The sequence below is a fragment of the Emydura macquarii genome, unplaced genomic scaffold, assembly GCF_026122565.2.
Source record: "Emydura macquarii macquarii isolate MOO-44397 ecotype Brisbane River unplaced genomic scaffold, CSIRO-AGI_Emac_v2 contig_312, whole genome shotgun sequence".
Taxonomy (NCBI): domain Eukaryota; kingdom Metazoa; phylum Chordata; order Testudines; family Chelidae; genus Emydura; species Emydura macquarii.
The window spans coordinates 10,998,539-11,014,281 of record NW_027130449.1 but is presented as its reverse complement, the minus strand read 5'-3'; the positions used below and the strand labels follow the sequence as shown (position 1 = coordinate 11,014,281).

General features: G+C 49.2%; 1 protein-coding gene across 2 annotated transcripts; it reads right to left on the bottom strand.

Moving 5' to 3' along the window:
* Positions 1-1,701: 1,701 nt before the first annotated feature.
* CUNH11orf52 (chromosome unknown C11orf52 homolog) lies at positions 1,702-14,973 on the bottom strand. 2 transcript variants are annotated; one of them, XM_067565406.1, is made up of 4 exons: positions 14,862-14,973; positions 7,071-7,111; positions 5,460-5,506; positions 1,702-4,844 (listed from the first exon to the last, which is right to left on the bottom strand). In XM_067565406.1, exons 1-4 carry the CDS (start codon positions 14,891-14,893, stop codon positions 4,593-4,595), a joined length of 372 nt encoding a protein of 123 aa, XP_067421507.1. In that variant the 5' UTR covers positions 14,894-14,973; the 3' UTR covers positions 1,702-4,592. The 2 variants fall into 2 exon arrangements, with proteins under 2 accessions (XP_067421507.1, XP_067421513.1); XM_067565412.1 differs by having other exon boundaries at positions 1,702-4,841.
* Between the last annotated feature and the right edge of the window lie 770 nt (positions 14,974-15,743).

Here is a 15,743-nt window from a genome sequence, read left to right as displayed (position 1 = left end):
GCAGGTGATGGAAGGATAGGGGTATCCCACTGTAGATGGTGACAGCATGGGGATGTCACTGGGTGTTTGTGTATGTGGTAGGGTGGTGTCACAGTGTGTAGTGGGAGGATGGGAGTGTTTCTGGTTGTGTGATGGGAGTGTCATTGTGTCTATTGAGGGAATGGGGTATAACTGTATTGGGGGAATTGTGGGGAATAGGGGATCATTAGGTGCATAATGAGGGATGGGAGGGTCATTTGGTGTATACTGGGAGACATGGGGGTCACTGGGTGTATGGTAGGAAATTGGGGGGTCACTGGGTGTACTGGGAGATGGAGGAGGGGGTCACTAGGTGTATGGAGGAGAGTTGGGGGTCACTGGGGTGTACTGGGAGGTGCAGAAGGATTGGGGGGTCACTGGGTATGCACTAAGTGTATGGTGGGTGGGGTCACTAGGCCTGTAGTAGGCGGGGGGGTGGATGCAAAGATCACGGGGAGTATGGGGGGAGGCAGAGGTTACTTGGGTGTATTGGGAGTTGGGGTGTCACTGGGTGTATGGTGCAAGGTTGGGGGTCACTGGGGTGGGGCTGGAGGGTGGGGTCTGGAGGGATCATTGGGGGTCTGGTGGGTCAAGGGATTTGGTGGGGTGTGAGGTCACTGGGATATAGATGGGGCCTGGGGGCTACTGGAGGTCACTGGGGGGCACTGGGGGTAGGGTGGGTGTGGGGCTGGGGGCTAGTAGGGGGGGGCGGGCTCGCTGGGAGTCACTGGGGGGCGGGGTCACTGGGGTCTCTGCCCTTTGGGGCGGCGGCGGCGGCCGGCCTGGGCTCCTGTTTCTCCCCCCGCCCCTGCCCTCGGTACCTGCAGCCCGGGCCCGGCCAAGGCCTCGCAGCTCCCAGCGGCGGCAGCGCGTCCCGCTGCCATGGCGACCGGGAGGCGGGGCCTGGAGGCCGCAGGGACCGCCCCGCCTCCGAGCCCGCCCCGGCTGCCCGAGCCCGAGCCCGAACCCGAGCCCGCCCTCCCCACAGGCTGTGCCTCGGAGCCGGGCGCGCGGCTTCCCCTTGGCGGTGCTGAGCGGGAACGCAGGGCGGGGCCGGGGGATCCCCTCAAGAGAGGGGGCAGGATCCCTCGGGGAGGGCTGAGGGGACTCCTGCCCGGCTCTTCTCCCCTTTCTTGGCGGGAGACGTGACTCTGTGGGTCGGGGTCCCCTGGGCGAGGGCAGGCTGGTCCAGCTTCCCCAGAGAGGGAGGATGGATGTAGTGAGGACCAGGCAGCCCGTTGTCATGGGCTGGTTATCTGGGGCGCTGTGATATCAGAGTGAGGGGCGCCAAAATGACAGCAGATGGGACAGAAATGTCTCCTCACAAATGGCCGGGACCCAACCTCACGCCTTAGCCATACAGATATTTATTTTCCAGCTGTGAAATCAGCAGCCCCTGTTTCCCACACCGAAGCCGAGGGGGATTGTTCAAATTCCTCGTTAGCCATTTCCAATCATTTCTGACCCAACCGTCCCTCATGCTCCTGCTCCACTACAGAGAGAGTCTGTTTAATGTGCCCAAAGACACTTTTTAGAAATGTTGTTTTCGTATAAATCATGTTATTTGCATAATGTTTTTTATATAGATCAGCATTTCTAAATAAGAATGATTCAGCATAGAGATTTCGCCGCAAATAAGTATTGGCTTCACATTTTCTGAAAATAAAGAGGAATAATTTTCCTTCATACCGTATTTATTTTAATAACAAAGTGTCAGAAATCTCCTTTTCATAACTGGTGGCACTTAGGACCCTGAATCTGCCACGTATGCATGTGAGTAGCTTTATACATGTGTTGTGCAAAAGACAGGAATGAGGCCCATATCACCACAATGACCTTTTAAAAGTGCAAATTAATTAGTTCAAACTACAATTAAGTCTCAAACATTAAAGGAACATTTGATTTCACACTCATTTAACTCAAACTGAACAAACCCAAACAACAGAAGATGTTTGTAGAATCTGTTAACATTCAATGCAAAAACAAGTTATTCAGAGAAATCATTATTTCAAAGCATGTGACTTCACATTTTATCTATTCAAGGCCTATTAAAATAGACAAAATTACTGTATTATTTCTGTTTCTATGCAGAGCATTTGATTATCTCTAAGATACACTGTACCTCTAGAAACAACATGGAGTACCAGCTAAGCATGAAAGCTAGAATTTCCCAGGAGATCTGAGATAAAATATCAGTCCACCCGTTGAGGAGCTCATTAAAAGATAGTTTCTATTGCTGTAACCACTAATACAGAATACAAAGAAGCCAGAGGCATAGTTAATCCACAGATCAATAGAATCAACTGAAAAGCCCAGAAAACAAGTTCCTTAGGGCCAGCCTCTGTTCTTATTTACACCAACTACAATCTGAACCAACTCTATTGACTTGTGGATTTCCCCCAGTGTAATTGAAATGAGAATCTGGCCCTTGTTGTTTGTCCTATGCTCTATTTGTATTGTGTGGCTTGCTTTCCCAATCCCAGCTCTGCATTCCAGAGAAGAGACACTTCAGATCAGTAACAGAAACAGATTATTTGAAGCACATTTTGCAGCAGCTGGTTATTCCACTCAGAACTAGAGCGGAATTTGTTCTCAAATGAGCCCCATTAATTTTTGGCTGGAGATGCAGGTACGTGCCCAGGTTTACCACCAAATCACAAACCATCCAGCTATCAGCATTCTTCATGGCTACCCACACTAGCTTTATGTGGGTTTAGAACCACAAGTGCATAGTGTCAAAAGAGGCCAGGCCATTTCTGCCATTAGCAGACTCACAGGTGGCCAGTGTCCTGTGCCATGGGTGTTACTCTACTATGAAGGTTATGGCTGCCAAGGAAGGCTCTACACTAAGTGACAATCTATATTTAATAAGGTGTATATAAAACCTATATAATATATTTCATCCTGCACTGGCTAAGGGGGGATGAATTAGATAAAGGTGAACTAATGGCTTTTCTAGTTCTAATATTGGTGAGTCTATGAAAAGATGTAGTTACCTGCTACTCCCATAGTCTAGCATACGCAAGATTCGGGTTTGAGACTCCAGTTCCATCCTTGAATGCTAGGCCTGCAGGGGCAAAGCACTCAGCCTTTCTGTGGTAATGAGGGAATGGCCAGTGCCACACAGTCCAAAGCCCATCCACTCCTCCTTGGTCAGAAGGATGGATTATCATGCAGGGCCTGGAGAATGGGGGGATCTGGGGGAGTAATACCTGTTTTCTTTTTTACCGAACAGTAACTCATACTGATTACACCCACATCTTTAATTAATAAAGTTGTGATAGGCAAAATGCCATTTGATTATAAAATTTTACAAAGCTCCCTATTTTCAAACACTGGCATTTGACCAGGATGTCCCAAATCCTGCACTGAGCCACTCAGATCAGCACACAGGTGCACAAAAAGTTTCATTTAACAGTCCAAAGTGCTGGTTTAAGTGTCTGGAGGTGCAGTTTGCCAGCCCTATTTAGGTGACAATATTGGAAATTCAGCCTATAGTTTGACCCCTGCTATGGCAGGGGGGGGGAGGGGGATGTAGGAACCTATTGGATTGTTGCTAAACCACATTATTAATAATCAATGTTATTAATACATAACATCTCAAATGTGTATTTGTGAGGAGTTGTATAGCATGAGCCCTGTGCTACGAGAGATTATGACACAGGCAGGAACAAGAAAGAGTCCTAAACGCAATCTGATGTTGGCCGTGATTCATCCACAGTTCCACAGACATACAAACTGCCAGCATGTCTGAGAACTGGACGACCTGCCCTTAAGCGTTAACAGAGGATTTTAAATTATTGTTCAAAAGTTAATTTGTAAATTGTTGCTTTCATTTCAGACCATGGCTAAAACCTTTCAGATGCAAGGATCCATATTTGTAACAGTCTTATCGCTGAAAGGGCTGCTTTATACCTATGTCTAGACCCCGCATTCCTGCTTTGAGCATTACAGAACACTGTGCATGGTGGGAACACACTGCTTCATTGGGGAAATGGTATGGGGTTAGTGTTTGAAGCATGTCAAGTGTCAGGCTAGTGTTTGAGGCATGCAGAGTGAAGTGTCCATACCATTTCCTCACAATATCAGCCACCTGTCATTTTCTATAACAACAGCATGGTTTTCTTAATATTGAAACAAAATCCAGTGGCAAACATCTCATTTGTTCTAACTTATCCAATCCTCTGTTCTGGGTTTCCAGATCTACCTTAAAATGGTGCTTGGCTAGTCCTCCTGCCATAGCATAAACCACATCCCCATGGCACTGGGCTCTGATTTCTTGCTTCATTAGTCAGGGAGCAGCTTTATCTTCTGGAAGGGCCCAAAGGAGATATCCTGCCAGCCTCAGAAACATCCCTGATGTTTCCAAAGGGGTAACTTGGATTTTCTCAGCAAAACCCACTGAAAAGTTTTATTCAGTTACAACAAATATTAGAGTTCTTCAAAACCAATGCAACTGGAGGATCCAGCTTCTCTGCACATTCTCAGAGAGACCCATGCATCCATGGCACAGGCTTGAATCTACAGCATCTCAGTCTGTGAAATAGTTTTGCTGGAGGAGACTGCTGCACCCACTACACCAGAGTCCCATTCCTGCTGTCATATTTCAGCCTGGGATGGGGGAAGTTGAGGGTGGCATACTCTGTTGCATTCTGCGTTTGCAAGTTCTTCACTTCTTCGGTCGAGCGCTCCCGGACCCTGGTGAACACCTGGATATCTGCGTAGTGCACGCTGTCATCATGCTTCACGTTCCTGGGCTTGTTCACAGTAGCATAGACCGGAAACTCCAAGATGTCATCGTACATGTGAGCAGCCTCTGGGCCCTTCTGGAAAAAAAGTGATAGAGAATCAGCTCCCCATTCTTTCCCCCATCCCACACTGTGGCCTCACAGGAGGGCTGGACATCACTGCCTTGCTGCACCTAGCATCAACCAGAATGCTATGTCAGCTCCCCATAGGCCAGAAAGTATTGCCTCCAAACCATTCTTAGTCCCTACCAGCCTGACAATGGAGAGACGACCCTAGGGGTTGAACATGCTGCTCCCGCAGCACTGCTAGCACCGTCCAAGATGGGGAGAGGAGATGCGCCCAGGGACTGAGAACACTGCTCCCGTAGCTCTTCCAGCCCCTCTTGCCCAGGAAGAAAGGTTGTGTCTATACAGCAACCAAGAAGCACAATTGTAGCACGTGCGGGCAGATCCAAGCTTGCATTGACTGAGCAGTCGCCCAGGTGCAATCCTGCCCAGGATCCTAGGTTTGTACTCGAGTGGGTAGCCTGTGCCATTGCCGCTACGCTGTTATTTTTATTCAGCTAGTTCAATCAAAACTGGCTGGTGTGTGTCTACCCTTGCTGTCCCAATCCAGTGCAGGCATAGCCTAAGAGACTAAACACTGTATTTTCAACTTGTCTGTTTAGTAAAATGTCTTTAGGGGCCATTTACCTTCTTGCCATCCTGAAGCTGCTGGCTCATCTGTTTTACTCTAGTGCCTGCAAAATAAAAACTCCAGAGAATCAGGGTGACTTCACTGCTGGGTATTGTTCCATTTTTTGCATTTCACCACGATGGTGTCCAGAACATAAGCTCTCCCCACGGGGCCCTTTTCAAATTTCCAACCCAGTTGAATTTCCCTCCCTAATCATGTTGTTGGAGCATACCTCACACAAGAAAGCCCAGGCCTATTCTTTTTGGACAATGAGCTTTCCAATGAGAACAACACGCTGTGGACAGGACAGGAACACTTGACAGCTTCCTTGTTAGGCCCTCTGAGTAGCTCAGATCCACAGTTTGTCTGTATCCATTTTGTCATTTGCTGTTTGGCAAACGCGTTTTGCAGGGGTTGGTTCTAGAGCTGTTGGTTTGTTTATTTCTCTGGGCTCCTAGCTGATGTCAGCAGGGATGTTTGCAGCTCTAGGAAGAGCATTAAGCTGCAGATGCTGCACAGACAGCTGAGGGCACTTACACAGCCTTGGTTTGCCCCAAGATGGCAATTTAAGTCTTTTTTGGCATGAAATTTAGCCATTTCAAACATATTTAGAATTTTCAGAAGCTGCCCCACAAAATTCTATAACACTCCTAAGGCATTGGAGGTGAAATACTGGGAGTGACACACAAATCCCTTATGACCAAGTTCACACATTCCTAACATTGTGTTGTCATTGTCCAGTTGGAATTGTTTTGTGGGTAATTTAGCACAAATGTAGCTATTTACCAAAAGGCAAAATAACAAATTCTCAAACCCAAAGGCTGTGTCTGTCTGTGAACTGTATTTATAATGCACACACCCCTTTAGCATGGTATCTACACCAGCATGGAACACACTCTCCCTTGAGAAGTTTGTGCAGGCATGCATCCTGTTAGAAAAGTGCTTTATCTCTATCTAGAAGGAAGCAATAACAATAAGGAATAACAGCACACTGGGGACTGAATCCTGTGCCAATTGAAGTTAATGGTAAAGCTCTCATTGATGTCAATGGGGTAGGATCATGCCCTGGCTGGCTTTCAAAGGCTTCTTAGCTGCATTGGGAATTATATTTTATTCTTGGTATTTGTCAGACTTTCCTTGTGTTTGCCATGTTATCAGTGCAGGCACCACAACAGGTAGCAACTCCGGGGGCCTGCCAAAGTAAAAAAACCAAGAGAAAATGCATCTCTCAGGGGCTCTAGGAATTCTGCTGCTTCCAGGCAAGTTTGGCACTGCTGTCCCATGTCATTCTCCTTCGTCACATCCCCATCCTCCCTGTGTGCCAACCCCATAGCACATACATTTCCTTGCTTTAAGAGGATGCATCAGACACAGAAATTTCCTCTCTGCTTTGGCGACAGATCCTACGAAACTTGTGTTCCATTGACCAGGTTTCATCACCTCAGAGTGGGCTTGTGTCCTGTCTCGGCCCAGCTTCAGAGGGAGGGAAACTTGGCATACAGACCACTGGAGGGGGATGAGGCCTCTAGAGTCTGGATGAGAATCTAGATTCGTAGCTGTTCTGCGTGGAAACCACAAGCCTATGGGACTCTATCACTGTTCTCCACAGATGTTTCACAAATCCTTACCTTGCTTTTCTTTTTTTCTTTTAAAAGGTGAAGGGCAGCTCCTGAAATCAGAGAGAGAGATATGTGTTAACACTGTGAGGCCTGAGTCTTTCCTGTTGTGATTGCATGCATACGTACAGGCACACCCATGTCGCCCAGATACTGCCTTTGGGAACAATGAGAAAAGAACCCAAACGCTCCCTGGAGAGGAATTAGTGCCCTTTGATATCCTCTCATTTGAAATGGAAGTACGTCAATGGACACTAGGGAATTTTTAGTGCCAGAAGCAGGGTCCACATGGCCATTTAGTATGCAGATCCCAGCTTGTTGCACACTAACTAGCTGCGTAGACAAGCCCTAACAGCCATTTAGCCCAAGCAAGACCTTCCCAGCTGCAATTCCCTAGGAGCTGCCCAGAGGAAAGTGTTACTGAATTAACCCACAAGACTGCAGGGTCTGAAGCAACCCTCTCCTTATAGGTCTCCTGTTCAGAATTGCTCACTTGGGGAAGTCATAGAAGCCAGAATAGAGTTTTTGGAGTTTTACAGTCTTGTCCCTACCTACCCTGTGCAAAAGAAGTTTTGTTTTGTTTTTTACAGGAACTTAATGGTATTCATGGGAATTCACCCTGCAGGATAGGAGGAGTTTTAAAGGGCCATGTCTGTATAAGCTAAATGAATTCTACTTCCTGGTGTTCCCTTACATTGTTTGAGACCCACCAAAATTCCTTCTCCTTTGTGATCTAAAGAGGATTTGAACCCAGATCTCCTGAGAGTGGTTCTGGTGAAGCATCTCTGCCAGTTCTCCTAACTCAGGAAATTATACTCTGGATACCCTCCAATGGTCAGTGTGAACACAATGGTCCCGAGGATTCTGTGCACACATCTCCCACTAGCCGATGGGCTGGAGGTTCTCCAGGAGGCACAGGAACTCACTGTGCCTCAATGAGCCCTTGGAGCAGCAGTTTTCCCTGGATGGGAAATGCCTGCATGAAGTGATGACAGGGACTCCCACTGTCTCTATGTCCTGGGCAAAGAGGGGCTCCTCCAGGGAACACCAGATGTGGATCTGAGATTTTTGGGTCCATGTGCCAAGGACAGGTACTGGTCATTCTTGTGCTTTGTCTCTTTGCCACCTGACTCCCTGTCTCCGCACAGAACAGGGAGGCATAGTCTGAGCCTCACAACTGTCTACTCTGCACAGATCCATGGAATAACAAAAGCACTGATGGTGCCTAACATATCAAGCCAAACACCTAACTCAGCTGTTTGCCTGTGTGACCAGCCATCTCTGCCTTTGCTGCACTCTCTCTCCATTTCCAAAGGGCAGGAATTGTCTCTTGTTATCATAGCGCTAATACAAACAGATCTCCAGGGCTATGACGTGCGAAGACATATGCTATCTCTGGGCGGCCCAAATGAAATGGCAGGCGAAGTCTCAATTACAAGGACAACCACTCAGAAATGAGCTTCTGCAGATGTCAATAACATGTCTATCTGTATGGAGAAGCTGGTTCCTGACTGGCTGAAGGAGCAGGAGACCCTGATTAGGTTCTGCTATTTAAAAAACACAATTACATTCTAGGGAAAAGGGCCCAAACATTTAAGTAATGGCTTAGTGACACCACAACGAGACAGCCGAGGGGCACAGCAACACTATGGCAACACAGCCCAGAGATGGGGTGACACGGGGGCAACACAGCCCAAAGCCAGAATGATGCCATAGCAACACAGCCCAGAGCTCTGGAGACACTGCAATGATACAGCCCAGAGCGGGCGTGATGCCATGGCAACACGGCCCAGAGATGGGGTAATACTGATGTGATGCCACCGTGAGCTGAAGTGACACTATGCTGTGGAAATGCCTTTATGAGCTGTAATGATACCATGGTAACGCTGTTGAGAGCTGCAGTTAGAGAAACAGAGAGAGAGGAGAATGACAAGGACTCCGTGTTGCTAAGATACCTGAGTCTAACAACTCCATTTTCGTGGAAGGGCTGGAAATACCCTGGCCTGCGGGGCACCCTGCCAGAGTCAGCAGCTCCATGACCTGCTGTGAATACACACAGCTTTCCACAGGGCGTCCTGGCAGCCAGGAAGAGGCACAGCAGTCAGACAGAGAGAAGCAGGGACTAGCCAAGGGGTGGCTCACAGCCCCAAAGCAGCACTCGGAGTATAGCCACAGGGGGCCAGATTTGACTCTGGGGGAAATTTGTGCTCATCAAACCTGAGTTTGTGAGGGGCGAGCTATGAGAAGTTTTAATCACTCTTTGGTGAAGCCTGATGCCACATCATCTGTACGCTGCAGATACCCTCCAACACGTACCCACCTCCCTCTGCCACTCAGAGTCCAGTATGCACATACACCCAAGAACGAGCGAGAATCAGTGAGACTGGATTGCAGCTGCTGGGTGATCAAAGGCTCTGGGGTGCTGAGGATATTCTAGGGTTATCATGAAACATTTTCTCCTGGGGCCAGGTGCCAGTTTGCTGCACCGGCGGCCCCACACCCTGCAGCTCCTCCTTGATCCAAGAAAAAGACACATAAGGAACATTCACATCTGAAGGATCCCTGATAATTTCCCCCTTTCTTCAAGTCTTCAGCCAAAACAGAACCAGAGCAAACAACGTTGTGTGCTCCACAGATGCTAAGTCAAACCTGCCCTAAGATAGCCCACTGGACCCAGAGGGAGAAAGCGGTCAAACACAGAGACATCCCAGCAGTGCAATGAACAAAAGCCAAATTCACTGACTTCAGCAGAGTTACACTGGCTCTGAATTTGGCTGCAGAAGCACACTCTGTCTCTCTGTGTAGATATGTGTCACATTCTGAGCCAGCTGCACGAAGCAAATGTTATCATTCTGTAAAGCTAGGGGACCAGAGGAAAGCAGGTGCCAATCCTTATATGGCAAGTAACATGCTAGCACGTACATCCAGCCGTGGACTCTGTCCAGCATGCTAGGCCTTGGAGGCTCCCAGAGTTGGGCTGTGGGCTGGGGCTAGCAACACTTTTAATGGAACGGGAGAGGGTCACCACAGAGTATCCAAGGAGTATGTGGCTTTGTGTGTCCCACAGGGTTTGCTTTACACACCCCAGCCATGCCCAGGGGCAACATGGTACCTGGAGGAGTTCTGGGCTTCCTAGCTTTAAAGACATGGGGGTGAGGAGCTGCTAATGGCCTTTGGTTCTGTAGCAGCAATGTGACATAATGTGGGAATGCAGGAAAGGGGTTACGCATTGAGAGGTTTTAATAATGGGCAGTGGTGATTAACCATCGTTCTCTTGGGGCGCAGGGAGGCAAATTCAGCTTAGGTGGATGGAGGGCAGTTTCCACTGAAATCAGTGGGGTTTGCACCCAGTGACACTGAAGCTGAATTTGGCTCAGCACCTTGTTGCCTGAGCTGTGCCGAGGTCACTGAAAATGCTGTTAGCACAAACAAGAAGAGGCCGAGCTCTTTGCAAGACAAGGCTGGAGTTTATCATGTGGAAAAGGACCTCCGCTCTGAGCAACACTGATTTGTCTTGAAATGTTTTTTCCTGCATTGCCTTGTCAGCTCCCCATATCGCTCCCATGGTGGGCAGTCAGACAGTTCTCCAGCCCCAAGAGGGGAGCAGATGCAGCTCACTGACTCTTATGAGTGGGCTCTGGAGTCAGTTGATCCCTTGCAGCGTTCAGGGAGGTCATGCAGTATAATTAAAATAGCTCAACTTTAAATATAATCAGCAGAGTTGTGGGCCAGTTCCCTGAGATGCAGCGTTCAGTATAATCTCTCCAAGCTGCTGTCACTTGTTCTGGTTGCCTTCCTTTGTGGATGGAGTTTAGCAGCCAGTCTGCAGGCTGGAGTTATTCTGAGGCTGTCTGCAGGCTAATCCCAGAGAAAGCATCTCCCCATCTCAGATCTGATGTAATTAGAATGGACAGGGCAAAGGAAGCAAGAACACGACAAAACTCTCCCCATTTCCATTCAAAATGAGGCCATAAATGTCCGGACCAAATCACACTCCATCACATGCCCATCTGGGCCTGCACCTCTGCATGCACCCCCCCACCCATCCCATCGATACACACCTGCTCCGACACCTCACCCCACTGACACCCATGATCCTACATCCATCACACGTGCACAGACCTGCTTCAGACCCTTACAGACTTCTCCTCTACACCCCATCTCACACACACATACATCTGCTTCTACAGGCCCCTCTCCCCCAACCTAATCCTAAAATCCATCACACATCACCTACTGCCTATCACACACCCCACCAATCAACTATCCCTCTGTTCTGTGGCACCCCACCACCCTATCACCTGCTCAAACATTTTATGATGTAAATATTCCCTTTCCTATTTGTTACATTTAATAGATCTTGAGAAAACAGCAAAGTACGAGAGGCTCTGTACATCCCTGTTTGCAGAGAATAATCTGATGCTGAATATTTCCTTCTTTCAATGAGAAATTAAGGAGCATGTGACCTAGGGGAACACAGTCCCAATGAAAACACTCCCTAGATGTGCTCAGATGTTAGGTAAAACTTTTTTCTATTAATATTTTTGCCCTAATGATTCTTCTTAAAAATTACTTCTTAGACTCCAGAAACCATTTGAATTTCCTGCCATGTGCGCTCCATTCCCTCGGTCGTCTGTGTGAATAATAATGATTTAGGGTGGGATTTTCAATGGCGTTGGGTGCCTACCTCCTTTAGGTCCCTTTGAAAACCTCAGCCTTTATTTTAGAAGCCCTGCTTTCTGCTGAGGCACCTAGGGTGCTGCCCAAAGAAGTAATATGTAGGAATAACAGCAATGTACATGCCCTGAAATAGCAAAATAAAATAAGATACACAAATGTTTAAGAAAGTTATACTGATAGCTACCAGGGCAAAAAAGGTGGGTTGGGGTTTTTTATCGCCAGATAACTTGCAGTAAAAACACACCTCTCCTTGGAGGACAGGCAGAATTGCCTACAGTGGTTAGAACACTAACCTAGGACTCAGGAAGACCTGTGTTCAATTTCCTGCTCTGCTACAGACTTCCTGGGTGAACTTGCCAAAGTCACTTACTGGCTCTGTGCATCAGGTCCCTTCGATGAGTATAATAATATCTCACGGCCTCCAGGAGTGCTGTGAGGATAAACACATTAAAGACTGTGCGGGGCTTTGAGACCCACTGGTAAAAAGTGCTATAGAAGAGCTAGGTATTATTATTTGGCAGTAAAGTTAAAGCCACAGAATCATCCGACCCACTACTACAGGGATTATATGGAGCTAATTCTTCGCCTGCTCCCTCTCCAATGCAGACCCCCCAGAGGCCCTGTTACCTAGCGTACCTCTCTGCAATTAGCAGCCACTTCAAACCACCCATGCAGGTATGGCTAGGCTGAATATGGAACCTAAGGTCTCCCCTTTGCTTTGTCTTTCCCCGTGCCAGAAGAAAGCAATTCTCCGCTTCTTTCTCCCTGGTGCAGCCCTTAAGATAGATGTTTGCTCTGAATTCACAGGCCACACACACATGGTAGCAGAGGGCAAAAGACAGCTCGCGGCTTCCAGGAGTCTTTAAATCAGAGCCCTGTCTACCACATGGGGACCTTACCAGGGGGCAGCAATGAGGGGATGGCACTATCTTAGAGCAGACCAAAAGGCATCACCATAAAACTGAAGCAGGAAGCTTGGAAGGAAGCTGATGGGGATGATCCCTTTGTTTCCCAGATCATTCCTATCTCACTGTTAGTCTCAGAACCCATAAATGCCTGTCCACAAAGGCATTGTCCACTGTCCCTAGTGCATAGAGCCATGGAGTAAGGCTCAGGAAACCTGGGCTTTGTTTCCATCTCCACTGTTGACCTGCCGGGTGAGATAGTGCAAATCACTTCCCTCTTCTGGGCCTGTTTCCCCTCCCATCTTTCTTCTGTCTTTTCTATTTTGATTGGAGGCTCTTTGAGGCAGGGACTTTCTATCACCACGCGTGTACAGGGCTTATGATAATGGGGCTTTGATTTCCACTGGGGCCTCTAGATGTTACCGTAATACAAATACGTAATCATCCTGCCGAGTGCTGAGTCTCTTGGTGCTCAGAACCCTGCAGGATCAGGCCCTAATATCGCTGGCATTTGGAGGATTAGGCCCTTAGTGCTACCGAGCTGGTAGACATATCCGATTGGCCCCCTACTTTCCATGCAGTCTTTGATATAAAGCAAAAGGGGAACTGGCAGCATCTATCCCAGCACAATCACTGCACAGAAAAGCACTCAGGAGAAAGACTGCTCCAGGCCTCCTGCCAAGAGGAAGGCTAGAAAGGTGAGCTTCTCATTGGCTCAGCCCTGCCCAGAAATTCACCCCTGTTTCAGAGGTGCCTGGCCTCCAAATTCTGGTTTCCGTTTCTCTTTGAGGGGCAGAGACTGTGTCTACTTCTCTGTTTGCACAGCGCCTGGCACAATAAGGCCCTGACCTCGACTGGGACCTGTGGGTGCTACTGTCATAGAAATTACAATGATAAGGATCTTCTTTATCCTCAGGAGTCCCTGGCCACTCTGCAGACTGCCAGCTCACACTGTTCACCTGGGACTGCAGCATGGCAAAAATCTCCCACTACATGACCCTCCAATGCTTCAGAGGCCCTCGATTGGTGTGAATAGGCTGAACCTCAACAGACAGCGGAGGACAGCGGGGGAAACCCTCAGGGCAGGAGATGGAGAGATTGTAATGGAGATAAGGGATTGTAATGAGCCCTTAGCAAGGGGAGCAGCCAACACCCACTTCTGGCACCTGGGCGAGGTTAAGTCACATGCCCTGAGTCCTAGACTACCCCTAGCTGAGTCCCGCCCCTGAGGCAGATACAGAATCCTGGATTCCATCCCGACTCCCCACATTTCCCTGTCATGATGAACTCTCACCCGGGTTAAGCATAGTTAAGCAACTATTTCCACCTGGCATCAGACAATGGTTTGTCACATGCCTTTTCAGTAGGCCGGGTGCGCTGGGCCCACATGAGTCTGGCATCCTTGCTCCCAGCGAGAAGCAACATCTGGAAACATGCCCAGAGCTGGATCCCCTGGCTGGAAATAAAACTCAGGCAGACTGGCGAGTGGAGACAGAGCAGGAGACGGCAAATGGGGCAGGAGACGCCGAAAGCAGGACTCAAAGGGGCTGATCCACGGTCCCTTTATGTCAGTGTAAAGGTGCCACCAGTCCGCCCGTGGAATGGCCCCTGAGTGGAGGGAGACCCAGGTAGGTGCAGGGCAGGCTTTGCCGGTCTAGCAGCAGGGAGTGTGGCCTGATCCTTCCTGCACCCTTATTCCCAGCTGCTGGAATGACCTGTCCGGGTAATGGCAGCCAGACAAGAGTTAGGAGCTGGAGTGGGGAGGTGCCTGGGTCACTTTCACGTCTCTCCTGCACTGAGGTTGATTCGTCTCCAGAGTCCAGTGTCCCCACTCCAGCCCCCTCTCTGGGCCAGGCAGGCTCAGCACCAGTGGAAACAGGAGTTCCCCCTAGGGAGTGCGAGTCTCCCCTCCTCTGTGATGCTGTAAAGCTGATCCCTCTGGCCAGCAGAAGTTGGTGCAATAAACGATATTCCCTCACCCACCTGGCCTCTCTGTTGGGCCTCCTGTGGCTTTCACCCCGGTGCCCGGTGGGTGTCCATCGCTGCTCAGTCAGATCCTGTGCCAGAGCTCCTGCCTGTGGGACAGGCCTGCCTGCCCTGGGGACTCGGGGACGCGCACTCGCTTGCCCACACGGTTAGCAAAGTCAGACAAAACTTTAGCCCTCAGTCACCCCAGCCTTGCCTCTTTTCCTCCACCGCCTACAAAGCCTGTACTCACCAGTGTCCCCCACAGCTGCAGTAGTTACCCATGTTGCTCTTGCCTCCATGAAGCAGCAGAAGTGTTTTTCTGGAGTCACAGGGAGAGAGAGCTTGTATTTCCTGGTTCCCTGTTCAGCCCCTGGCAGCTCCAAGGGAGTGTCTGGCCGAGTCAGGTTTCTCTGCATCAGTCAAGCGAAACCCAGTTGCTAGCCCTGTGTGTGCCATCTGCTGGAAGGATCTCCGGAGGCAGCTGCTCCTACAGCCCCACACTCAGCCCTATCTGGCAAATGGGGGGGAGCTACGATCAGGGCTTCAGGCCGAGCCTTAAGCCTTTGGGGAGGAATTCTCCTGTTTGAGCCACGCAGCAAATCTCATCTCTGATATTCTGCTCTTCCAATGTGCACCGAGTCCCCCTGATATCAGGGAATCAGCACACCCCGGGAGAGCAGAAATATCCATGCTGAGCAATTAGGGGGGTAGGGGACGGAGACAAAAGATCAGAGACGGGGATTTTAAATCTTCCTGAATGTGATGAGCAATTCCAGGCTCGCCCTTCTCCAGGGGGACAGTAGCTGTCAGGGCTTTTCATGCTCTGATCGTCCTCATCTCAGACAGAACGTCAGAAAAATGTGTAGCATTAAATGGAGACTGCTGTTACCTGGGGAGTCAGCTGTGCCGTCTTCCTGGAGAGGCTTTGTCCAGAGCAATGCCAAGCATTAGGGAAGGATGGTCTTGTGGCTAAGGCAGTGGAGTGGGACTCAGGGAGCCTGGGTTCAATTTTCTGCCTCTACCCCAGGCTCTTTGTGTGACTTTAGACAAGTGGTTAGGGCTGGATCCCTAGTAAGATCTTCCAAAGCGCCTTGAATGGGAGTTAGGCATCCAGGCACTGTAGAGAATCCCA